We start from the raw sequence: 26,524 nt of genomic DNA, 5'->3' as shown, positions 1-26,524 counted from the left end.
ACTGAAAAGTGCACAATGCCCAAACATCTGGTTATGATGTACCAGCAATCTCAGGGACGCAAAGCACCTCAAGGGAAAAGGTTTGAAGCCAACTTCAACATTCATCCGCATAGCGTAAAAGGAACTGGTGGTCGCACGATGTTCCTCCTGGACCGAGCAACGACATGATTCCATATCCTCCTGAGGATCCTGTTGAAACGGAGAACATGTTGATTGAGTGGCTCGGCGCGAGGTGGGGCGGATTCAGCACTCTATGGCCGAAGGGGCTCGACGCGGAGGCGGCGAGGTGGGGCAGATTCGACACTCTACGGTCGGAGGGGCTCGGCGCGGAGGCGGAAGACATGGTGCGGCGACGGGAGCGAAATCACGTGAATTGGAGAGTGAGACGCATGGGGGAAATTTTTGGCTAGATCGTATTTTCCAAACAGTTGCCGAGTTCCGTCTATCAGGAACTCGGCCTAGAATAGCAATGCCGGGCTTTTCTGAATATCTTTGGGCTCCTTCCATATAAAATTCATTCTTTCTTTGTTCCTTCTATAATATGACCTCAAGCAAAATAACAAGGGCTTTCGACTCCACTCGCGCGATTTCACACGTCCGCCTGTCCGATGGGTCCCTTAGCCCATAGGTTTATTTTTCTCAATCACTTATCTTGAATGTTTGGCATTATGCTCTAGAAATGCAGTAAATGCGCTGAATATGCCACACGCCTTAAAAAATGCCAGAACATTCATGTGTCATGGAATGGACTCTGGTCAACACCTAATAAGTTTTGATGCCAACGGAAGAACAAACCCGCACACACTTCAGAAAACGTGACACTTTTCCCTCTCGAATGCTAGATCGTTCCGGGCAGAAAATACCATTTCCACACAACCTCCATGCAGGCTTCCATGAAATGCCCTCGAATTTTTAGCACACCCTAAAAGAGTCTTATGAAGACACCGTGTCAGGTCCCATGAATTTTCAGCCTCCAGAGAATTTCTATGGGTATAAACGACAACAAACGACCTCTCCGTGGCCATCGCACCTAGACGCTGAGCTTTGGATCCCCTGCCCCGAGATCTGTTAGGTTTAGCTCCGTCAAATGGGGGGGGGGGCATCCTCAAAGTCATAGTGCCATTGTCTCTGGCCAACCTTAGTTGTAGGCCCCAATGCCGCAGCCCGGTCCTCGTCGCCGGATCGTCCGGGAGAAGCTTGCATCTTTCCCGACACGACACAATGCTCGACGGGCGCTCTCCAGTTTCATGTCTCCTTTCCCTTTCAGTGTGATTTATTTCGGGTAAATCAGGATTAGCCGAACCTGAACCCGAATTTTCGGGTAGCAAAAATTATGGACAAATTTGGGATGTCATTTATCAAAACCCTAATTGCCCTACCAAAATTTCCAGGTAAACCCGGGCGTCATGACTCAATGAAAGTATGTAGCTGTAGCTTTGGTTGGGGGTGTATTTGTAAAAAAGAGGGCAGCAGAGCATCCCATGTGGCTGCCGATCTACAGTACAGTAGAATTTACTGTTGTGGCAGAGCATCCCATCCCATGTGCTCAACACTCATCAGTGGAGCTCGAAGCTGTAGTGGAAGGAAGGAAGAAAGCCCGCACTTTTCCGTCACCTCTTGAATCCATTGCTCTCCTCCAGTCTCCAGAATACAGATCCCCTCCCCAGCGACGACTGAGATCCAAATCCAATCCAAGTGAGTGCGGCGACCCAGATCCAAGCTGTCCGCCCGCCACATTCAATCCTCGCAGCTGAATCCACCGCTAGCAGCCGCCGCTCTTTTCTGCTGCTTCCTCTCCACCACTACTCAGGCGCGGCGAGGCGAGGCTAGGCGGGGCGGCCGGCGGAGTGTCTGGAGAGAGAGAGAGAGAGAGAGGGAGGGAGGGAGGGAGGGAGGGAGAGAGAGAGGGAGAGAGAGAGAGAGAGAGATGGAGGTGGCCCTTGGCTCGGCGGCCTCGCTCCTCGGCAAGCTGTTGACGCCGCTGTCCGACAGCCTGGTGGCGGCGTACGTGGACAGCCTTCAGCTCGGCCACAATTCAGAGCAGATCAGGGACAAGCTGCTGCACACGCAAGCACAACGCCCAGGCTCAGGGGAGCCACGTCGGCGACAACCCTGCCCTGCAGCGCTTGCTGGAGAAGCTGAGCAGGGACGCCGACCAGGCGGAGGACTTGCTGGATGAGCTCCACTACTTCCAGATCCATGACAAGCTCCACGGCACCACCTACGCCACCACCCAAGATCTGGACGGCCTTGTCCGCCATCAAGCTCTCCACGCCGGTACTGCACTTCGCCACGCCCTAGGCAGCTTGGTACAATGCTTTTCTTGCTCGCCTACACCCAAGCCCAAGAGGGATGGTAGCGGTGATGCTGCTGCCGCTGCTGTTGCCGGTGTCACCAACTCCAACTCTGCTACTGCCCAAGATGGTGATGCGCTGCTGCATTTTGACAGAGTGTCCATCTCCAGACAAATCAAGTCCGTGTTACAGGGCATGCAGTCCCACTGTGATTCCGTCTCCAATTTGCTCAGCATTGGCACTATCCCAACCAACAGCACCCCAGTCCTTGTGCTGAATCGGCCTCTCACTGCTTCCATGATTATACAAGACACATTGTATGGCAGGGGAGACACTTTTGAGGAAACTGTCAATCGTATCACCACCGGGGATGCCACACAGACTCAGAATGTTTCTGTTCTTCCTATAGTTGGTCCAGGGGGTATTGGCAAGACAACTTTCGCCCAACACCTGTACAATGATGCAAGAACTAAAAAACACTTCCAAGTCAAGGTCTGGGTATGTGTATCCACTGATTTCGATGTGCTGAAGCTCACCAGGGAGATCCTTGCCTGCATACCTGCAACTGAAGAAGGAGGAAGCCGCAGTGTTGCAAATGAAACAACCAATTTAGATCATCTTCAGAGATCCATTGCCTGTCGTATCAAGTCCAAGAGGTTTCTGCTTGTCTTGGATGATATATGGAAATGTGACAGTCAGGACCAGTGGAAAACTTTCTTAGCTCCGTTCACAGAGGGGGAAGCCAAAGGAAGCATGCTACTTGTCACAACTCGATTCCCAAACCTTGCACAAATGATGGAAACAGTTGGTTTTGGTTCATTAAAACTGACAGGTTTGGACCCTAATGACTTCTTCACATTATTTGAAGCATGTATATTCGGTGAAGACAACAAGCCTGAGAAATACCAAGATGAGTTAGCTGGTATTGCACAAGAAATTGCAAACAAGCTAAAGGGCTCCCCGTTGGCAGCCAAAACAGTTGGTAGGCTATTGCGGAAGGACCTTTCTCAGGAACATTGGAATGGAGTTCTTGAAAAGCATCAGTGGCTAAAGGAGCAAAAGAATGATGATATCATGCCATCTTTAAAAATTAGCTACAATTGCCTCCCTTTTGATCTGAAGAAATGCTTTTCCTATTGTGGGCTTTTCCCTGAAGATCATAGGTTTACTTCTTCAGAAATCAACCATTTCTGGGTTATAACAGGCATCATAGACTCTAATCACCAAGCCGATAGGAATTACTTGGAAGAACTAGTGGACAATGGTTTTCTCATGAAGGAATATGATTGGTATGTAATGCATGATTTAATGCATGAGCTATCTAAGAGTGTTTCTGCACAAGAATGCCACAATATAAGTGGCTTAGATTTCAGAGCTGATGCCATCGCACAATCTGTTCGGCACTTATCTATCAACATAGAAGACAGATATGATGCAAATTTTGAGGAAGAAATGTGTAAACTAAGGGAGAAGAAAGACATTATTGCAAATCTTCGGACTTTGATGTTTTTTAGAGAATATGGAGATGAAGGAATCGCCAAGATTTTGAAAGACAGCTTCAAGGAAATAAATAGTCTGCGTGTCCTATTTATAGTGGTGAAGTCTGCAGAATCTTTTCCATATAGGTTTTCAAAACTTATCCACCTCCAGTACCTCAAAATTAGTTCGTCTTACAGTGAAGATGAAATGAGCTTGCCTAGTACACTATCAAGATTTTATCACTTGAAAATCTTGGACCTAGATCTTTGGCGTGGTAGTTCTGATTTGCCTGAAGACTTTAGCCGCCTTGAGAATTTACATGATTTCCATGCTGCAAGTGAACTCCACTCCAATATTCGCAATGTCGGAAAGATGAAGCATTTGCAGGAGCTCAAAGAATTCCATGTCAGGAAGGAGAGCATGGGATTTGAACTGTCAGAACTTGGGGCATTGACAGAGCTTGAAGGAGGACTGACTATATGTGGTCTTGAACACGTGGCAACCAAGGAGGTAGCTACTGCAGCCAAACTGATGTTGAAAAGGAATCTGAAGGAGTTGGGATTACTCTGGAGCAGAGATGGACCAACTACAGATGATGATATTCTTGATGCTCTTCAACCACACTCTAATCTTAGAGTACTTAGAATTGTAAATCATGGTGGTACCGTTGGTCCTAGCTGGTTGTGTCTTGACATCTGGTTAACAAGTTTAGAGACTCTCACTCTAGACTGCATATCTTGGAACACCCTCCCACCTTTTGGGAAGCTGCCAAATCTCAAGGGACTCAAATTGAAGAAAATTTCTGGAATGCATCAGTTTGGGCCTCGATGTGGTGGCGCTGCAGGCAAATGTTTTATGCGCCTGAAGGCAGTTGGGTTTTATGAGATGGCAGAACTAGCTGAATGGGTTGTGGAACCTAATTGCCATTCCTTTCCAAGTCTTGAAACAATCGAATGCATCGATTGTCCCAATCTCTGTGTGATGCCCTTGTCGGAGGCATCTTTCACCAATTTGCGCAGACTTAAAGTTTCTGGGTACCCCAAGATGTCTCTGCCCTCCATGCCTCACACCTCCACACTGACACATTTGGATGTTGAGAAATTGTCTTATCATGGAAAGAAGTTGTTTGTTAGTGGGTATGGCGGTGCTTTGGCCTCCCACAATCTGGATAAAGTAGAAGATATGACTGTTGGAAGATGCGACGGTTTGAGAGCTGGATGGCAGTTTTGTCTTCCGTTCAGTTAAGAGTCTCAAATTAGATGTATCGCATCTTACCAGCAGAAAATCATCATCGTCAAAAGTTTTAAACTGTTTCCCAGCTCTTTCTGTGTTGGAGATACATGGAGATGAGGAATGTGTAATGCAGTTGCCATCATCCAGCTCACTGCAAGAACTTACCTTCTCAGGCTGTAAGGGCCTGGTTCTTGTGCCTGTGGAGAATGGAGGAGGAATTCAGGAGGACAAGTCATTGCTCCAATCATTAACAATATACAGATGTAGCGAATTGTTCTGTCGGTGGCCAATGGAAGAATCAGAGGCCATTTGCTATTTCCCTGCTTCCCTCATGGCTCTGCTCTCAAACCTCACGGCTCTCACCACTCTAACGCTCTGGTTGTGCAGTAATTTAACAGTGGACGGATTCAATCCTCTCATCGCAGCCAACCTCATACAACTGCAAGTGGGTGGGTGCAACACCTTAGCAGCAGATATGCTCTCAGAGGTGGCCTCTCAGAGGGCCAAATTATTATTGCCTGCAGGTTACATCTCTAGATTGGAGGTACTCAGGGTGGATGACATCTGTGGATTGTTTGTTGCTCCAATTTGCAGCCGCCTCGCCCCGGCCCTCCACACTCTTGAATTCTGGTCTGATAAGAGGACGGAAAGCTTCACCAAAGAGCAAGAGAAAGCACTGCAGCTCCTCACCTCCCTCCAGACACTAGAATTTTGACTCCTGCGTGGGTCTGCAGTCCCTTCCTCAAGTGTTACATCGCCTTTCTTCTCTCAAGGAGTTATATGTCGTTGGGTGTCTAAAAATCCAATCATTTCCCAAGGAGGGCCTCCCGGTTTCGCTGAGAAAACTAGTGATGAATCGTCGCAGCGCTGAGATAAACGAGCAAATTGAGAAAATCAAAAGAACCAACCCAGATTTATCCGTCACGGATGACCAACTACACCCAAGGTAACACTTGTCGCCTCCCTATTTTTATTGTTTTTCTATTTGTGATGAAGCGAGGTTTATTCGTCATCCATATTTCTGCCTCATTTTAACCACAGTTGTCAAATCTTACAGACTAGCAGGTTCCACTCCACTCCACCACTGTTCCATCGATATTTCTGTTGCAGAGAAATATCGATATTTCTCTGCAAGTCCAATCTGCCGGTTAGTAGCTCCAGAACCAAATTTCTGATCCTTAATTTATGACTACATTCACTTCTTTTTGTACTCCTTTTCTGTGCTAGTAGACTTGAGATTGATACACCGTTGATGTCAGTTTTCATAATATATATGCGTGCATTTTCTTGGTCAGGCTTGTGTTCCCTATGTATGTGAAATAAAAAAGGGCGTGCGAGGCATCACTCACTCGCTTGGTACCGATCGAGAAGAAGGCTTGTGCTCTTTTTTCGCATGAAGCAACTGTTGACTGAACAGGACGAAGAGGAGGTATTTAACTGGCTGCTGTTATTCAGAAAGAAGATTTTGTTTCTTTTCTTACCATGAATGAATGAATCAAGTGCCTTACTTGCTCTTTCTTGAATCCTTTCCTTTTGACAGGATATATCATGTACTCCTATGTGGCAGAGAGGGCTGTCTTGTCTTGCAAAAAGGGCGTGTGAGACATGACTCACTCACTTGGTACCCATCAAGAAGAAGACTTAATGGGATTAATGGGATTGAGCCTAACTTAGCGAGACATATTCGGGTTGGAGTTTGTGCTTTGCTGTGGACTATCTGGAATTGCAGAAATGATTTGGTTTTTAACAGAATATCATGTATACATTTTTTGCAGGTCATATTCCGTACTACGGCACTGATCCGTTCATGGTCGCTACTCACCCAGACGGAGGCCAGGGAGCATTTGGTTACTGGGTCTTTCCGATGGGAGACGGTAGCTCGGGATATATTCAACCGGTTTGGATGGCGGTCATGTAATAGGATAGGCATTTAGATTTCCTATCTATTTTTTTAGCCAGCCGGTTGTGGCGTCTTTCCTCGGCTCTGTGTGAGCTGTTTATGCTTTTTATTTTTTGTGGAGACCATTGGAACCATGTTGACACTACCTTTTTTGGTTAATAAGATGGCCGTATGCATCTTTCTGATGCAGAGGCCGGGGAATCACCCCTTTTCCAAAAAAAAAAAAGAAGAAGACTTGAGTCGTAGCTGCAAGAACCGAGTCTGGAATCATGGAATTATCAGGCTTGTGCTCTTTTTTCGCATGAATCAGTAGGACTGAACAAAAGAGGCCAATTTAACTGTTGGCATCAGTAGCAGGTAGTATTTAACTTGTGTTATTCAAAAAGAAGAGATTGTTTTCTTACCATGAATGAATGGCTTTATTTCCTCTTTGTTGAATCCTTTCCTTTGACAGGATGCTGCTTTAGGACGGAAGCAATGAGGATTATTATTTGGCCAACCACCAAGTTTAATTTATGCCGGGGCAGAGTAGTGAAACTATACGTACCCAACCACCAATGAAGATCTTGTATACAGGTTTAGGTTTGATTGGCTGGCATTGATCCTTGACACAAATTAAGGTAATGAATGATTGAGTGTTTAAGCAAGATTGTGCTTTGTTCATATTTCTGACCCAAGTTCATTTTATCTTATTTCACAGCTGATTCAGAACATTTACTTTTCTTTTCGCATTCCAAGAAGGGACATCCAAACGGTGCCAAGTTATTCAGATTCAGCTTCAGCCTCAACCTCAGCCTCTTGGTGGGTGGAAAAGGAAGGACGACCGGTCCAGCACGACTTGAGAAATTTTTGTTTCGCCTCTGTAAATGAAATTGGTACGGTAGAATTGTGTTTTTTTTTCTAGAGTACCAACCATCTGCCAGTTCCTCTGACAATATTTTTTTCTTCCCAGTGTTCTGATCATGATTTTGTTCCGTGACCACGGACGAATGGACCGATGATGCCGATTTTGTTCGGTCTAACTGTGGTTAGCACCCAGCCATGTATTATTGATGGAGGAGGATAAAGCCCCAGTCTCCTTTTCTTTTTACCCACATACATACATACATACATACATACATACATACATACATGCTTGTAGAGGGATACAACAACACTAATGTCATATCTCCTTTTTCTTTTCACCCACATACATGCATAAGTTTTGAATATGTCATACATGCTATTAAAAGATACATCAGTTTTGCCCTGAATATACGAGTCTCTTTATTCCTTTTTTCATGATTTAACAAATGTTATAAAGAAATATACACAGTTTTTATCCTCATGTTACGACTTTGTTGTGCCCAGTCACAGAATGGTTCTTCCCGGACACGGTATTGTGGCTTCCAGATACCATACTTTTGCTCCCACATACATCATTGTGGATCCTAGATACGGTATTGTGTTTCCCAATATACAAACATTTTTAAATTCTTCCGCTTTAAATGTACGGACATTTTTTTATTGTCATAAATATATTTTAAATATTGCATGAATAATGTTTTACATCTTCATGAACACTGTTTATATGCTATGAGCATCCCTTATGTTATGAACTTTTTTAAAAGAATTCTCAGACCTTTTTTTGAAAATTGTATAAATGTCTTTCTTAATTATGCCATCACCATATTTTTCAAATTGCACGAATAAATTTTGCTGAATGGTACACAGTTTTTTAAATGTATTACATTTTATTAATGCCAAACATTTTAATTAAAATGCACCAATATTTTCTATGTTATGTGAACAAATTAGTAAATACACGCTGAACATTTTTAACAAAATGTTTTTTCTCTAAATATTTCTTTATAACATACTCCCTCCGTCCCATGATGTAAGACGTTTTTTGACACTAGTGTAGTGTCAGAAAACGTCTTACATTATAGAACAGAAGGAGTATTTGTTAAATCATGAAAAATGGAAACAAGAAAGTGAGAAAAAAAGTATTCCTATAAGCTCACGGGGAAAAAGGTTCCTGTGGACCTGACCCATCTACGCAACAAACAAGGGACGCATCCTAACTAACCCGGTGTCGCTTCTCCCGTCAAAAAAAAACCCGGTGTCGCTTCTGATTGTGCATAGGTTGTAGACGAAATCAACACTTTTTTCAAAGGTCACCTCATCTCCCAGCATATGTGCGCCACTTGTTGCAACCTGATATTCTTTTTTAGATTTGTTTATTTAAAATGTTTTATGTCTTAAACCGTGCATCCAAATCTCAAACCGTTTTTACTGTTGGATTCCTCGCGTCGAGATCTTCAAAACTAGATCTCATGTTGATAGGTTTTGACGAACTTCTTTTTCACGAAAAAAAGATGAAAAACCCTACCGGGAGCACTTTTTTCCTTTCCAAGAGAGGGTGCCTCTCATGGAAGATTTTTTTGCTTTTTTCCATTTCAGAAAGGCACGACCATGCCTCTCACGAAAGAATATTTGTGCCTCTCGCAGAATAAAAAAAACGTATTTTTCTGTTTTCAAGAGGCACAGTCATGCCTCTTGCGGAAGCAAACCCATACCTGTCGCGAAAGAAAATCCGTGCCTCTCGCGGAAAAAAGAAGTAAACATGTTTTTTTCGTTTATGAGAGGCGCGGTCGTGCCTCTCGCCTATACCTGGCCATACCACGGGCTTCGGGCCGGGCCGGGCCAAGCCCGACGCAAAAAACCCAGGCCCGAGCCCGGCCCGGCCCGGCCGTCGGGCCTGTTTTCTGGGCCCGAGCCCGGCCCGAACATATAAAAGCCTGTCAGGCTTCGAGCCGGCCCGTCCCGTCCTTCAGGAAAAAGCGAAAACGATGGGCCCGGGCCCGGCCCGGCCCAGTCTTCGGGCTCAAAATCTAGGCCCGAGCCCGGCCCGGGAGCAGCATCGGGCCGGGCCGGGTCGGGTCGGGCCGTCCGGGCCGGGCTGCCCATGGCCAGGACTATTCTCGCCGAAGCAAATTCATGCCTCTCATGGAAACAAATCCGTATCTTTCGTGAAAGGAAGAAAAAAAACATGTTTTTGTTTCGTTTCCGAGAAGCACGGCTGTGCCTCTCGTGAAAGTAAATCAGTGCCTCACGCGAAAAAAAAGAAAACATGTTTTCGTTTCCTAGATGCACGACCATGCCTCTCGCGGAAACAAATTCGTACCTTCATGAAAAGTAAACCCGTGCCTCTCGCGGAAGGAAAAATATGTGTTTTTGTCGTTCCTGAAAGGCACAACCATTCCTCTCGCGGAAGCAAATCCTTCACTCTCACGAAAGCAAATCCGTGTCTCTCACAGGAAAAAAAATGTGTTTTTTTAATTTCCGAGAGGCACGACCATGCCTCTCGCGGAAACAAATCCGTCGCTCTCATGAAAGAAAATTCGTGCCTCTCAACGAAGGAGAAAAACATGTTTTTTTGTTTTTGAGAGGCACGACCGTGCCTCTCGCGGAAGCAAATCTGCCGCTCTCGTGAAAGCAAATCCACGCCTCTCACAAAAGCAAAACAAATATATATGTTTTTTCATTTCCAAGAGGCACGATCGTGCCTCTCGCGAAAGGAAAAAAAGAAAAAAAGAAAAAAAATCAAAAAGTTCACGGTTTTTGAATTTTGTTATCTAATTTGAAAACAAATTGCAACCTTTTTGAAAACAAATCCGGCATGACCTTTGCTAAAAAGGACATATCGAGCGTCTGAAATTTGCCGGAACGGAAATTAATCAACACTCCGGCAAAACATAGGTCACTCGGAGGTGTTCTATGCAAATGCATCTATGCATCTATTTTGTCGGCATTTTTCAAAATCAATAATGAAACAGAAGTGCATATAACAGGGAGTAGCCTCACAGATACTTTCTAAAAAAACTAGCCAGCTTCATCACATTGTCACAACTACTCATCTACTACTCTACTACATCTATGAAAACAACTACATCATCACCGACATCAACTAAACATGGGGATTTGGCTGGTCTCACCTCGAGGTCGGATGATGCAGGGGCTCCTTGATTTCTGCAAAAACAAAATATAAAAAAAATACTATTATCCAGATTTTAGGACTTAGTGAAACCCTATAAGGTATCAACTAAACATTATTATGCTGATTCAAAAGACCTACATTTAGTAAAAATTTATGCTAAACATTATTTTATACCTAGCAGTAAGCTTGCACTGTAACGCACGTCTGAAAATTACTATAGTTTCCTTCCTGAACGCTCCTTCGCGGCCTCTCCTCCTCTCCATGTTGCTCCGGGTGAAAACTTGATCTTCGCAATCGGGCAGTGGTGACACTATGGTGTCGTGCCCTTCTTGGAGGCACCGTCGAGGAGCCCATGCTTCATCCGTGTCCGGCTTCACTTCTTCACGGTGACTTGCGCTCTATGGAGGTCTCCGTCGAGTTCAAGCGGTCTTAGTTAGCTTGGTTGTTGTTGGGGTGGTGTGTCGGTGCTTTGCACCTTTATATCATACCTTGGTTGGGTGTGTTGTCTGCCATGGTGTGTCAGTGCTTGGCACCTTTATATCATACCTTGGTTGGGTGTGTTGTATGCGGTGGCATGTGTTTGTATCGGCTTGCTCATATGTAATGTGGTGTTGGTTGCTTTATATATAAAGCAGGAGAAACCCTTTTTCGGCAAATAGGCTACGACTCTCCGGATCTTTACATCGTAGCCCCTCCATCATCACCGAGTGAAGTCTTCGTTGGATTTTTTCACACCATTTTTCTTGATATGGGTGCACTTAGCGATTACAATAGGCAGACGAAAAATTCATGTGATCACGCATCAAGATCCAATCGCCCCACAAGGGCTGGACAAAAAGCTTGAAGCTCACCAGAATAATGAGTGCTCGATAGTTCAGCTCATTTTGGCTCGTGGTCGTTAGTTAATGAACCAAGCTAAACATTGTTTTTTTTCTTGTTAAGATTAATGAGCATAATGAGCGAGTAAATGAGTTTCACGAGCTAACTCATTTAGCTCGCTAATTTTCAAAAGTTTGACATGCGACTTCTAGTTTAAAGCAGCCCACTGACAAAAGAGTTGCTAGTTAGCCCAGCCTAGGCCCAGGATCCCAGCCCACTTCGGCACTTCTTCTAGACCTAGGAGCTAGCCACCACTCTGCCAGGAGACCACAGAGTCAACTAGGAGCCAGCCGCAAGAAACCAAATGTCCTTATTAAATTTATGTCGTTGTGAATTTTTGATGGGATCATGGGATTTTTGTGTGTTGTTTATTACCTCTACGTCCTTGTTTAATGCATTCCATTGTGAATTTTTTATGGGATCATATTATGTTGTTTATTACCTTAACGAACACTCATGAACACTCGCGAGCATAACAAGCCTACAACAAACCGAATTGAACAGAGGTTTTCGCTCGTTAATATTAACAAGCTTAACGATAATGAGCTTAACGAGAACGAGCCGAACGAGCCGTGCAGCTCAGCCAAAAAGTGTGTGTCATCATCATCGTCGACGTAGATCATCATGCATGCCATCACCACCTCAGCCAAAAAATACATTTTCATGAAAAAGGATCATTTTTTTATTTCATGAACTTTTTTTAAAAAAATATTGATAAAACATTTTTTAATTGGTACATACATTTTTGATATGTCATGAACATCTTTTCTGAAATTGCACAAATAATGTTTTGTTGAATGGTACATGTTTTGTTGAATAATGTTTTGCATTCCATAATGTTTTGTTCGCTGCTGCTTCGTCCGCCGTCCCCGGCCTCCAGCCTTCACGCATCGTCTCTGCATCTGGGTGGCTGTAGTGCCTTCTTCCCCTCCGCTGCTTGTGCTCCTTCCTCGCGCGCGAACAGGCAGATGCCCCCTCCTCCTGTCTGCACCATGCCATGGCCCTCCTGAGGCCAACACCGCACAACGTCTGGGTTGGCCTTCTCCTTGTCTATGCACCACATCGTTGCTCGTTGCATGCCAAGACCGCCTCCATGGTACTCGTCAAGTACACCATCGGCAAGACCATATGGATGCTCGTACTAGAACAGACCGAAACGCTTCCTCTACGACCCGTGCATGACTACGGGGATTCACCAAGTACCATTCGGATGCGCCAAGTTCGACTACATGGACCGCCAAGTTCCTCCACCGATGACTCGAACGGCTTCAAAACGTGAACCACTACCGTCGACCCTCAAAGACCCCGTGGAAGTCAAGTTTCATGTCGCGACCCCGAACATCTACGGACGTGCATGACTATCGTTGCCCGAAGAACCGCGAGTCACAAGCGCCGTGAACAACTACCGTCGTCGTGGATCCGACAAGTTCGCGAGTACGACTACTTCCCACGACTACCCTCGAGGACATTGGTTCCATCAAGTTCAACGACAACATGGGTACAACTACCGTCGCCATGATTTTCGACAAGACATCGTGTACCCCTACTTCCACTACCGTCCCGTTTGCATGCTTCGAAGGTATAACCTCGAGACGATGCCCGTGAACGAATGAATGCATGTTGTATGAGATGCACCCTTGTTTTGCCTCGAGTCTGAACTATCGGTGCACGTTGCCCCTCTTTTGCCTTGCCACCGACATGTGGGAACCCGGTATCCGGGAGCGCCCCACCATCTTTTGCACGCACCCGCACACTTCTCCGTTGCATCGGTATCTCAATCGAGTTACCGGAACCGGAACGCTGCCGTGGCACCATTTTCATTATCGTTGCCGTGGCACCCCTTTCCTTTCCACCACGGTGACAAATGCTTCATTATGCTCTTATCAACTTTTAATTAAAATTGCATAAAACTTGCACATGTCATCCGCATCATGTTAACAACATCAAGAATGTTTAAAATCGTTGTTTGCATTAAATTGATAAATGCATATGGGGATTTACCGGATTCGTTATTTGTTATGTCCGGCCCCATTTAAATTGTTTAGAAGGTGTAGTTTTGTTATGCTTCACCTCTTACCATGTTTAACAACATTTAATATTGTTGAGTACATAAACAAGATCGAACTAAATAATTGATGTGGTGTTTCGTCAATATTGCATATTGAGCTCCACTTAATTTGTAGTTTTGTCTGTGCACTTTGCCATGCCATGCTTCATTAAACCGGACATGCATCATACTTGTTTGCGCATCGTGCCATGATTATGTGATGGTTATTTTACTATATTGTTTGCTTTCTTTCCGGTGTTGCTTCTTTGGGTTGGTTCCGGTAACGTCGCGTTTGTGAGGAACCGTTCGACTACGTCCGTTTGTCTTCTTCATGGACTCGTTCTTCTTCCTTGCAGGATCTCAGGCAAGATGACCATACCCTCGAAATCACTTCTATATTTGCTTGCTTAGTTGCTCGCTCTTTTGCTATGCCTATGCTGCGATACCTACCACTTGCTTATCATGCCTCCTATATTGATGAACCAAGCCTCTAACCCACCTTGTCCTAGCAAACCATTGTTTGGCTATGTTACCGCTTTGCTCAGCCCCTCTTATAGCGTTGTTAGTTGCAGGTGAAGATTGAAGTTTGTTCCTTGTTGGAACATGGAGATGTTGTTCCTTGCTTGGAACATGTTTACTTGTTGGGATATCACAATATATCTTATTTAATTAATGCATCTATATACTTGGTAAAGGGTGGAAGGCTCGGCCTTATGTCTGGTGTTTTGTTCCACTCTTGCCGCCCTAGTTTCCGTCATATCGGTGTTATGTTCCCGGATTTTGCGTTCCTTACGCGGTTGGGTTATAATGGGAACCCCTTGACAGTTCGCCTTGAATAAAACTCCTCCAGCAAGGCCCAACATTGGTTTTACCATTTGCCACCTAGCCTTTTCTTTCCCTTGGGTTCTGCAGACTCAAGGGTCATCTTTATTTGAACCCCTAGGCCAGTGCTCCTCTGAGTGTTGGTCCAACCCAGAGCACCGTGCAGGGCCATCCCTTGGCAACTTGGGTTACGTCGGCTCCTGTACGCTTAGCTTATCCGGTGTGCCCTGAGAACGAGATATGTGCAGCTCCTATCGGGATTTGTCGGCACAGCGGGTGATCTTGCTGGACTTGTATTACCATTGTCGAGGATGTCTTGAGGAACCGGGATACCGAGTCTGATCGGAATGTCTCGGGAGGAGGTCTATTCCTTCGTTGACCGTGAGAGCTTGTCATGGGCTAAGTTGGGACACCCCTGCAGGGATTTGAACTTTCAAAAGCCGTGTCGCGGTTATGGGCAGATGAGAATTTGTTAACGTCCAGTTGTAGAAAACCTGAAGTTGACCTTAATTAAAATACATCAACCGCGTGTGTAACCGTTATGATCTCTTTCCGGCGGAGTCCGGAAAGTGAACACGGTGTTGGAGTTATGCTTGACGTAGGTTGTTCTAGGATCACTTCTTGATCATACTTTTATCGACCGTGCTTTTGCCTTCTCTTCTCGCTCTCTTTTGCGAATATGTTAGCCACCATATATGCTAGTCGCTTGCTGCAGCTCCACCTCATACCTTTACCTTACCTATAAGCTTAAATAGTCCTGACCGCGAGGGTGCGAGATTGCTGAGTCCCCGTGACTCACAGATACTTCCAAACCAGCTTGCAGGTGCCGATGAGTCCGTGCAGATGACGCAACCAAGCTCAGGAGGAGCCCGATGAAGATCTTGTCCTTTGTGTTGTTCCATTCTAGTTGATCAGTAGTGGAGCCCAGTTGGGGTCGATCGGGGACCTTTGTCGCACTTGGGGTTCTTCTTTTATTTTGGTTCCGTAGTCGGACCTTGATTGTATTTGGATGATGTAATGCTTTATTCATGTATTGTGTGAAGTGGCGATTGTAAGCCAACTATGTATCTCTTTCCCTTATGTATTACATGGGTTGTGTGAAGATTACCTCACTTGCGACATTGCTTTCAATGCGGTTATGCCTCTAAGTCGTGCTTCGACACGTGGGAGATATAGCCGCATCGAGGGCATTACAAGGGGGGCCGGCCCCCCACCCAATTCGGATTGGGCTTGTGGGGGGGGGGCGCCCCCTCCTAGGCTGCCTCCTCATCTCTCCCACTAAGGCCCAATAAGGCCCATATACTCCCGGGGGGTTCCAGTAACCTCCCGGTACTCCGGTAAATGCCCGAACTCACCCGGAATCATTCCGATGTCCAAACATAGCCATCCAATATATCGATCTCGACCATTTCGAGACTCCTCGTCATGTCCGTGATCACATCCGGGACTCCGAACAACCTTTGGTACATCAAAACACATAAACTCATAATACCGATCGTCACAGAACATTAAGCGTGCGGACCCTACGGGTTCGAGAATATGTATACATGATCGAGACTCATCTCCGGTCAATAACCAATAGCAGAACCTGGATGATCATATTGGTTCCTACATATTCTACGAAGATCTTTATCGGTCAAACCGCACAACAACATACGTTGTTCCCTTTGTCATCGGTATGTTACTTGCCCAAGATTCGATCGTTGGTATCTCAATACCTAGTTCAATCTCATTACCGGCAAGTCTCTTTACTCGTTCCGTAATACATGATCCCATAACTAACTCATTAGTCACATTGCTTGCAAGGCTTATAGTGATATGCATTACCAAGAGGGCCCAGAGATACCTCTCCGACAATCGGAGTGACAAATCCTAATCTCGATCTATGCCAACTCAACAAACACCATCGGAGACACCTGTAGAGCATCTTTATAATCACCCAGTTACGTTGTGATGTTTGATAGCACACAAAGTGTTCCTCCGGTATTCGGGAGTTGCATAATCTCATAGTCATAGGAACATGTATAAGTCATGATGAAAGCAATAGCAATAAATTAAACGATCACAGTGCTAAGCTAACGGATGGGTCAAGTCAATCGCATCATTCTCTAATGATGTGATCCCGTTCATAAAATGACAACTCATGTCTATGGCTAGGAAACTTAACCATCTTTGGTTAATGAGCTAGTCAAGTAGAGGCATACTAGTGACACTCTGTTTGTCTATGAATTCACACATGTACTAAGTTTCCGATTAATACAATTGTAGCATGAATAATAAACATCTATCATGATATAAAGAAATATAAATAACAACTTTATTATTGCCTCTAGGGCATATTTCCTTCACTCCTGCTCTTACCGCCACCCCCAGGGTTGATCTGCGCTGCCCACACGCGACCCCTCTACTGCACCCAAGCCGTCACATGCGCCGTTCCTGCTGAAGGCCAGCACCTTCCTTGCCGCCCCTAGTAGATCAACGAACTGACTCCCGTGTCGCTCGGAAGGGGCGACCCGGGAGATCCAATCGCCTCCGCCAGGTCTGCCTTCTCATCGAAGCCGCACGCACCGCCGTCATCGTAGGCGCTTACCAAAGTGGAGGCGGGGATTGCCCCTTGGGTGCAACACTCCCTCTCTCATGGAGGCTTGTTCCTGCAACGATGGATCCATCTTGCTTGTTGGTCGTGGTTTGCAATCCGTTCATGGGTGGTGGCTGCATGGCGATGTATAGGGCGCTCAGCGGCCGGTCGCTCAAGCACAAGTGGCCTCCGGTTGTGGCCTACGGTGATTCTCGTTGTCACGGACTTGCGTACGTGGGTTGTTTCTGGCATCCAGCTCTGGTCGACGGGACCGAACAAGGCTCTCCGGCGAAGTGGTACTCGGCGGTGATGTACTCCACCATCGGTGTTGGTCTTTACCGCTCCGGTCTGTGGCGGTTGCCTCTTCGGCGAGGTAGTACTCGGCGGCGATTTACTCTACCATCGGTGTTGGTCTTTACCACTCTAGCCATGGCGGCGGCCTCACTGAGAATTACAGTGGCTACTGAAAGGTCTTCGTGAGTGATCCTCTCCAGACCCAGTGGTTGACTTCGACGGTGAGATGCAAACTATCGACGACTACTTGATGCGGAGGGATGGTTGTGTAGCGGTGGCGGTACACATCACACGTAGCTACTGGGATTGCGAAAATGTGATGGTGACAGCACAAAAGTGGCGTCAATGATGGTGCCACTTGAGCACCCGGTCTCGAGCTCCGAGGTGAAAGCCTAGGTCTGTTTATACCTGACAATGACGATGTTTTTATGTCGTAACCTTGTTGAAGGCATTGCTCGGATATGTTTGGACTGATTCTTGAGGATGAAAACCTAGATTCTAGCCTTGGGTGGTTGGATCCAGTGACGGCGGTGATTGAGTGTCGCTCTCTTCCCCGAAGGCGTTGCTGTTGAAGAACATCATCAGCCGTGTGGTGTCAAGAGATTGTTGATGCAGATAAGGTCATGGTAGTAGTTTGCCAATCATGTATTTGATCCTTCTTTTTTCTTGCTAGAGCATAGATTCGGTCTTATATGACTTTGCTATTTGCCGGCGTATTTTTGTGTGTGTGTTGATTTTGGCTGTGTGCATCTTAGCTATGCAGAGGCCGAATGTGTGCTCTTTGTGTTTGTATCTTCTTCATGCTCCATTTTAAGCTAATAAAATTCACCCTTTATCGGAGTAGAACAACATCAACAGCGAGCGCTCCTGATATCCTATGCTTCTGTGCATTGCTTCCTCGTTTACCAGTGCTGCCGCCTCGCAGATGGACACCAATAGCCGCCATTGCTGCTCTGCAATTTTTCTGGACGTTGCTGCTGCTGACAACTTACGTACGAGTCACGGTTCAAAACTTACCTTACATTTACAGTTCAAATGTAAACATACTAGCTGGCAGAGGCATGGCGGCATGCCGCGCCCGAGCTCAAGCCCGTCATTAGCAATCTGTTATTTTGCTCATATTTGTTATTGATAGTTTATCATGTTTTGTTAAGTGAAGCAAGAATAATATAGTAGGTAATATGGATCATTTAGTCGATTACATGACTTGGTGGCATAAAAAGGGTGAAAAGGGCATCAATATACATCAACAACAAAGCATGATCCACAAGTAGACAGTTATTTCAATAGAATTTAGCTTCATCTACTCAAAAGGATAACACGACGATTAGGGAGAGAGATGCCTCTCTACACTTGTAAGAAAAGTTATATGATACTGAACCATTATAGGATAACACAGAGTGCTTACGGAAATACGCTTGCAACAATACAGCAAGGAAGTTACAAATTAGTTTGCAGCATGTAATGCATAATCCAACTTAAAGCTAGCTGATAAGAACTGAAATAATGCATAATCCCTCATAAATTTACGAGGTAGTTGAGTGCATGCATGCTCTTCCTCGCCATGTCGAACGGAGTGACACCCAGCTTGAAGACGACCGTGTTACCTAAGCTGATGTTGAACTTGACGTTCGAGAAGGAGACAACCACCTGGAGGTGGATCGGCGAAGGGGTCGGCAACAGGGTGCGGCAGCGGGAGTGAGATCACATGAATTGGAGAGTGAGGCGCGTGGGGGATTTTTTTGGCTAAATCGTATTTTCCCAAATAGTTGCCGAGTTCCGTCGATCAGGAACTCGACATAGAAGAGCAATGCCGAGCTTTTGTGAAATCTTTTGGGTTGTATTCATATAAATTTCTTTATTTGTTTGTTTATTCCCTTTTTAAGTATTTTTGCTTTCTTTGTTCCTTCTAATATGACCCCAAGCAAAATAACAAGGGCTTCCGACTCCGCTCGCGTGATTTCACACGCTTGTCTGTCTGGTGGGCCCCTTAGCCCATAGGTTTATTTATTTCTAGATTTCAAAATGCTCTAGAAATGCAGTAAATGCGTCGAATATGCCACGCACCTTAAAAAAAATGCCAGGACATTCATGTGTCATGGAATGGACTCAGGTCAACACCTAAAAGGTTTTGATGCCAATGGAGGAACGGACCCTGCGCACACTTCGGAAAACATGACACTTTTCCGAGTAAATTGCATGCTTAGTCCTCGTCCTCACTGATTTGTACTCCCTCCGGTCCTTTTTAATTCGCATATAAGATTTGTTTGAAGTCAAACCTCGTAAACTTTGACCGAATTTATAGAAAAAAATACCAACATTCAGAATGTAAAAATCAACAACATTAGATGTGTCATGACTTTAGTTTTCATATTGTATAAATTTCGTATTATAGATATTAATATTTTTTTATATAAATATAGTCAAAATTTATGAAGCTTGACTTCAGACAGTTCTTATACGCGAAGTAAAAAGGACCGGAGGGAGTAACACAATCATCCTTGTACTCACATAATGCTCCAATACGGTTCTGATACACGTGAATACGTAACAGATAAGGTCGTACAGACGCGTGCACACCAGATGCTGGGACTATTGCCATGTCAGCATACTGTAGAACTGTGGACCCAACTTGGCAGTGTATAAGAGAGAAATAATATTTTTTAGAGAAATAATAAGTTTTGTTTGCGAGATTAGAGAAATAATAGATTGGGAGTACAAGAGGGAGAAATAATATAGCAAAATAAATAATATGAGCGCAGGGTTTCGAACCTATGAGACCTCCTGCTTAGGACTACGCACGGGCTAGCCATAGCGTGTACTTATGTTTTCACTCTTTTTTAAAAGTAAGTGAAAATACAATAATTATGAGCATACAATTATTGTGTATTTTAATATTAATTCTATTTGCATTATTGTGTACCTTGAAGAGGTAATTTTTTTTTCTAAAATTTATGTCGATTTACAAAAAAGAAATGTAACGAAAATTTCCATATCTTCATTTAGAAATTTAAGTAAAAATTTTATGTGTATTAAAAACTATTACTAATCATTTGGTGTTTCTACATAAAAATTGTTCAACTTGTATTAAAAAAATGTTGAAAGTATTTCTAAAAATTGTAAGAATAACTTGAGGCAATAAATATTTAATACAGGTTAAACATTTTCTAAATATGTGTTGAAAGAAGGAAAGACAATTCAATAGCATTGGACATTTTTTTTTGAAGAGGAAAAATCTAAAAAAATAAATAAACTGAAGTCCGAAAAATAGATAGAAGGGAAGCCGGTAGAAAGAGGATATGAGGAAAATCGTTTGAAGATTCTCTCGAAAAAATTGCTGGAAGAGGTAACACAGGCTAGCTATCAGTATAAAAACATCCTAGCTCGGACAGACTTGCCTAATACTCCCTCCGTTCAGAATTACTTGTCGCGGGTATGGATGTATCTAGATGTATTCTGGTTCTAGATACATTCATTTCTGTGACGAGTAATTTAGAACGGAGGGGAGGGAGTAATATGATTAGGTCTCCTGGGTAGCTCGTGCTTGAGGTTCCAAGTTGGAACCTGCCACACTGTTTATTATTTTTTTTCTCTTGTGTGCTGCTAAGTTTCGCCCAAGTTTCTACTGTATGATGGCATGGCAGTTGTCTCAGCTGTAGCCAGGACCGTATCTGTTATGTATTCACGTGTTTGAGGACATTCACTGTTGAAACATTCTGGAAGTCGCAGGACGGTTGTGTTACAAGCCAACGAGTATGACGACTAAACATGCACTTTTCCCTCTTGAATCCTAGATCCTTCGTGGCAGAAGAAGGATTTTTACCACACCCTCCACCTCCAGGGGCCGTATGAAGACACCCTCTTGAATTTCCATGGATATAAACGACAACAAACGGCCTCTCCGTGGCCACCGATGCTGGTACCATTGTATGTACATAGACGTTTAGCTTTGAATCCCCTACCTCTACCTCGACATCGGTCGGGTTTAGCTCCGTCAAATCTTAATTATAGGCCCCAACGCGGCAGCATGGTCCTAGTCGCCGAGCCACCCGGGAGAAGTTTGCATCTTTCCCGACACGGCATGATGCTCGACAAACGCTCTCTAGTTTCATGTCTTCTTTCCCTTTCAGTGTGATTTATTTCGGGCAAATCAGGATTACGCGAACCCGAACCTGAATTTCCAGGCAGCAAAAATCATGGGCAAATTTCTCATGTCATTTTTTGAAACCAGAATTAGAGTACCCTACCCAAATTTTCAGGTACCGGATTAAAGGATGTATTTGTTTTGTTTGGGGGTGTATTTGTTTGTACGTACTAAAAAGAGGCGCATTATTGAGGCGCAGGAGGGCAGCGGATGCAGAGCGTCCCATCCCATCCCATCCCATTCCAGTCGAATTCCAGAGGTCTACAGTCGAATTTGCTGTTGTGGCAGAGCGTCCCATCCCATTCCAGCCATCACTCATCAGGGGAGTGGAGCTGTTGTGGAAGGAAGGAAGCAAGCAAGGAAGAAAGGCCGCACTTTTCCGTCACCTGCTCTCCTAATCCAGATTCCCTCCCCTTCCCCAGCGACGACTACTCCGGCGACTCAGATCCTAACCCATTGCTGGAATCAGATCCAAATCCAAGTGCGGCGACTCAGATCCAAGCTGTCCGCCCGCTACATTCCGCTAGCACCTGCGTTTTCTGCTGCTTCCTCTCCACCACTACTCCGGCGAGGCGTGGCGGGGCGGCCGGCGGAGTGTCTGCACAGAGATGGAGGTGGCTCTGGGCTCGGCGGCGTCGCTCGTCGGCAAGGTGTGGACGACGCTGTCCGACAGCCTGGTGGCGGCGTACGTGGACAGCCTCCAGCTCGGCCACAACTCGGAGCAGATCAGGGACAAGCTGCTGCACGCGCAAGGCCTCCTGCTTAACGCCCAGGGGAGCCATGTCGGCCACAACCCCAACCCTGGCCTGCAGGGTTTGCTGGAGAAGCTGAGCAAGGACGCCGACCAGGCAGAGGACCTGCTGGATGAGCTCCACTACTTCCAGATCCATGACAGGCTCCACGGCACCACCTACGCCGCCATCCAAGAGGCCGGCCCGGATCTGAAGAGCGTTGTCCGCCATCAAGCTCTCCACGCCGCTACTGCTCTTCGCCACACCCTCGGCAGCTTGGTCCCCTTCTTTTCTTACTCGCCTACACCCAAGAGCAAGAGGGATGGTGGTGACTATGCTGCTGCTGTTGCCGGCCGCGTCACCAAAAGGTCCAAAACCAACTCTGCTAGTGCTAGTGCTAGTGCTACTGCTGATGGTGATGATATGCTGCATTTCGACAGAGTGCCCATGTCCAGCAAGATCAAGTCCCTGTTACAGAGCATGCAGTCCCACTGTGATTCCGTCTCCAATTTGCTCATCGGCACTATCCCAAGCAGCTGCACGCCAGTCGTCCTACGTCGGCCTCAGACTGCTTCCATGATTATACAAGATACATTCCATGGCAGGGGAGACATTTTTGAGGAAACTGTCAACCGTATCACTACTGCCACAAACATTGTTTCTGTACTTCCTATAGTTGGTCCTGGGGGTATTGGGAAGACAACTTTCACCACTCACCTCTACAATGATGCAAGGACTCAAGAACACTTCCAAGTCAGGGTCTGGGTATGTGTATCCACTGATTTCGATGTGCTTAAGCTCACCAGGGAGATCCTTGGCTGCATACCTGCAACTGAAGAAGAAAGAAACAGCGGTGTTGCAAATGAAACAACCAATTTAGACCAGCTTCAGAAATCCATAGCACAACGTATCAAGTCCAAGAGGTTTCTGCTTGTCTTGGATGATATATGGAAATGTGACAGTCAGGACCAGTGGAAAACCCTGTTAGCTCCGTTCACAGAGGGGGAAGCCAAAGGAAGCATGGTACTTGTCACTACTCGATTCCCAAAGATAGCAGACATGGTGAAAACAGTTGATCCACTGGAGCTGCGAGGTTTGGAGCCTAATGACTTCTTCACATTCTTTGAAGCATGTATATTTGGTGCAGACAACAAGCCCGAGCATTATGAAGATGAGTTTGCTGGTATTGCACGAAAAATTGCAAACAAGCTAAAGGGTTCCCCGTTGGCAGCCAAAACAGTTGGTAGACTATTGCATAAGCACCTTTCTCGGGAACATTGGAATGGAGTTCTTGAAAAGCATCAGTGGCTAAAGCAGCAAAAGAATGACGATATCATGCCATCTTTGAAGATTAGCTACGATTGCCTCCCTTTTGTTCTGAAGAAATGCTTTTCCTATTTTGGCCTTTTCCCTGAAGATTATTGGTTTACTTCTTCAGAAATCAATCATTTCTGGGTTGCAATAGGCATCATAGACTCTAATCACCAAGCTGATAGGAACTACTTGGAAGAACTAATGGACAATGGTTTTCTCATGAAGAAGAAAGGGTATTATTGGGATGATCGATACCAACAACAGAAGGAATTTGATTGCTATGTAATGCATGATTTGATGCATGAGCTATCTAAGATTGTTTCTGCACAAGATTGCCTCAATATAAGTGGCTTAGATTTCAGAGCTGATGCCATCCCAAAATATAAGTGGCTTAGCCGCCTGAGTGATCGTAGTGCGCCTACGCTCCTGGTTCACCTCTAGCCCAAGGTAATACCGCAGCAACTAGAGGTCGCTCATGCTGAAGAGGTGCTTCATTTCCTTTTTGAAGTGCTCGGCACCAGTGATAACAAGGTCGTCGACATACACCCCAACGATGAGCAGTGTGTCTCCGGTCCCACGCGCATACACGTTGTGCTCGGAAAGAGAGAGGAGAGGAGCGCATATGCATCGGGTGTGCTGGCGCCCATGACTAATGTGGCCAGGTTCATTTCTTTTTCCCGCTGAAAAGGAGGGAGGGTGGGTGGTGCAAGTAAAAAAGGGCGAGCTTGCCAACATGCGTCTCTAAATGGGCCAAGCCCAACAATGCGAACAGGCGGGCAAGTGACATTCACCTACTTCAGATATTCTCTTTTTTCCATGTACGTACAATAGTGACCCAGCGACAGTGTGGTGTCTTGAACCTCTGTAGTGCCCCTCTTTTCAATCATTATAAAAACGTTTTGCAAAGAGCACGAACTTTTTTGAAATTGTGGAAATAAATCATTAATATTTTTTAAAATTCTGAACTTTTTTGCAAACATGAACATTTTTACAAACTGTTTTGAATATTTTAAGAAATTCCCGGACACTTTTTGAGACATGTATACAATTTTTCAAATCACGAACATGTTATGAAAATCCAAATGTATTTTAAGATCCGAATATTTTTTAAAATTTACGTCTTTCTAAAAGATATCCAAAAAATTATATGGAAAGAAAAGAAAAAAAACCAAAAAAATAGGAAGAAGAAGGAAAAGGAAAAGAAAATTCAAACCAGAATGGATTGAACTTTCCAGAAGGTTCACAAAACAGGTAAAACCAAACATGTTTCTAAAATCGGATTCAAGTAGCTATCTAATGGGACAACCCATATGTCGCTCACTCGATCGTCTGTGCGAAGCCTCGATAATTAGACGCAAAATGCGTCAAATTGGGATTACCAGGAGAAGACACCATCATGTTGGTCTTCTAATGGCGACGAAATGCAGCCAGAAGAATGAATAATTTGTTATTTATTGTTTTCTCATCTTGTAGCCATGTATACTTTTAGAAATTCCCGAACATTTTTACGGTAAGAAAGAGCTCTCTTTAGCCATGTATGCTATCACGTGTACATTGGCTTTATCAATTAAGTGAATAAGTTCATATATGCTACTTTTCATGCTCTTGGTTCACTACGCGCCTAATCATGCTCATGCATGGACCAAAAAAGCGTGTGACCACTGTCACTCCAATAAGCTTTACTGTACAATATTGGTCAAAATGTTGATTGGCCGATGTGACATATAAATTCAAGTAAAGTTTATCCTTTTTATGCTGCATGCCTCAAGATCACTTGCGGATTTCACGTGAATAGCACATGCATCAACGCTTGGACGGCACAAACGGACAAGGGATGTACTAGTTTTCATGCATCTAGGTTACTTAACTTGCGTGAACTTGAAGAGAGCATGTGAAGGTTCTTATAATTAATTGGCTGGATTGACTGCAATGACATAAAAGTCCCTACTTTTGATGTGACTGTCAATACATACATGCATTAACGTCTCATACCATACGACGAGAAGAGATACCATCACAGAATTTATAATCAAGATTCCAAGTTGAAGCATGCACTAGTAGAAAAGGGAGCAACGGTCCAGGCCGGATCAGCCCATTAGTCCCGGTTCAGTCCAGAACCGGGACCAATGGGGGCATTGGACCCGGTTCGTGAGCCCAGGGGGCCGGCCGGACCACGTTGGCCATTGGTCCCGGTTCGTCTGGACCTTTTGGTCCCGGTTGGTGGGACGAACCGGGACCAATGGGCCTCGCTCCTGGCCCACCACCATTGGTCCCGGTTGGTGGCTTGAACCGGGACCTTCCCTTTAGTCCCGGTTCATGCCACCAACCGGGACCAATGAGGTGCCTATATATACCCCATCGCGTAAGAGCAGAGCAAATTGCTCTGTTTTTTTCTGGCCGAGGGGGAGAGGGCTTGGTGGTGCTCTAGCTCACCTCCTATGCACACAAGGTGTTCGATGGAATGCCCGAGCCACACTACTTAAGCTTTCTCCTCTTCAAGCTCGACCTCCAAGCTCCATTTTTCTCAATATTTGTCTAGATTTAGTGGTCCGTCACGCCCCGTCCCCGTCTTCACCGCCGTCGATCACCCGCGCCGAGCTCATCGCCGGCACCACCGTGGTGAGCCTCTTGTTCTTATCTTTTTTCTGAAAGGAAAAAATACTCTTACTTGTATGTTTACATAGATACTTGTATTATTTTCTTACTTTTATTATTGCATCTTATATAGTGCGATGGTTTTGGTATCCGCCCCCATCGGCCCTCGTCCTGTCTATGATTCGGATGTGGTATATATATATTATCTTTATAACTATTGGTTCATTTATTGTTT

General features: G+C 45.1%; 1 protein-coding gene and 1 pseudogene across 1 annotated transcript; both read left to right on the top strand.

Moving 5' to 3' along the window:
- The first annotated feature begins 1,509 nt into the window (after positions 1 to 1,509).
- Positions 1,510 to 7,979, top strand: LOC125550120 (annotated as a pseudogene).
- A 13,957-nt stretch (positions 7,980 to 21,936) lies between these two features.
- Positions 21,937 to 24,532, top strand: LOC125550119 (disease resistance protein RGA2-like). Its single transcript, XM_048713032.1, has one exon. It carries the CDS (start codon positions 22,258 to 22,260, stop codon positions 24,133 to 24,135), a length of 1,878 nt encoding a protein of 625 aa, XP_048568989.1. The 5' UTR covers positions 21,937 to 22,257; the 3' UTR covers positions 24,136 to 24,532.
- Positions 24,533 to 26,524: the final 1,992 nt, after the last annotated feature.

The sequence above is a fragment of the Triticum urartu genome, chromosome 4, assembly GCF_003073215.2.
Source record: "Triticum urartu cultivar G1812 chromosome 4, Tu2.1, whole genome shotgun sequence".
Taxonomy (NCBI): Eukaryota; Viridiplantae; Streptophyta; class Magnoliopsida; order Poales; family Poaceae; genus Triticum; species Triticum urartu.
Note: the sequence above shows the minus strand (reverse complement) of the source record. Positions and strands in the feature narration are given on the sequence as shown.

Bases quoted from the DNA above. Each gene is read 5' to 3' on its own strand.
- LOC125550119 (XM_048713032.1), top strand. From the start codon at position 22,258: ATGGAGGTGGCTCTGGGCTCGGCGGCGTCGCTCGTCGGCAAGGTGTGG.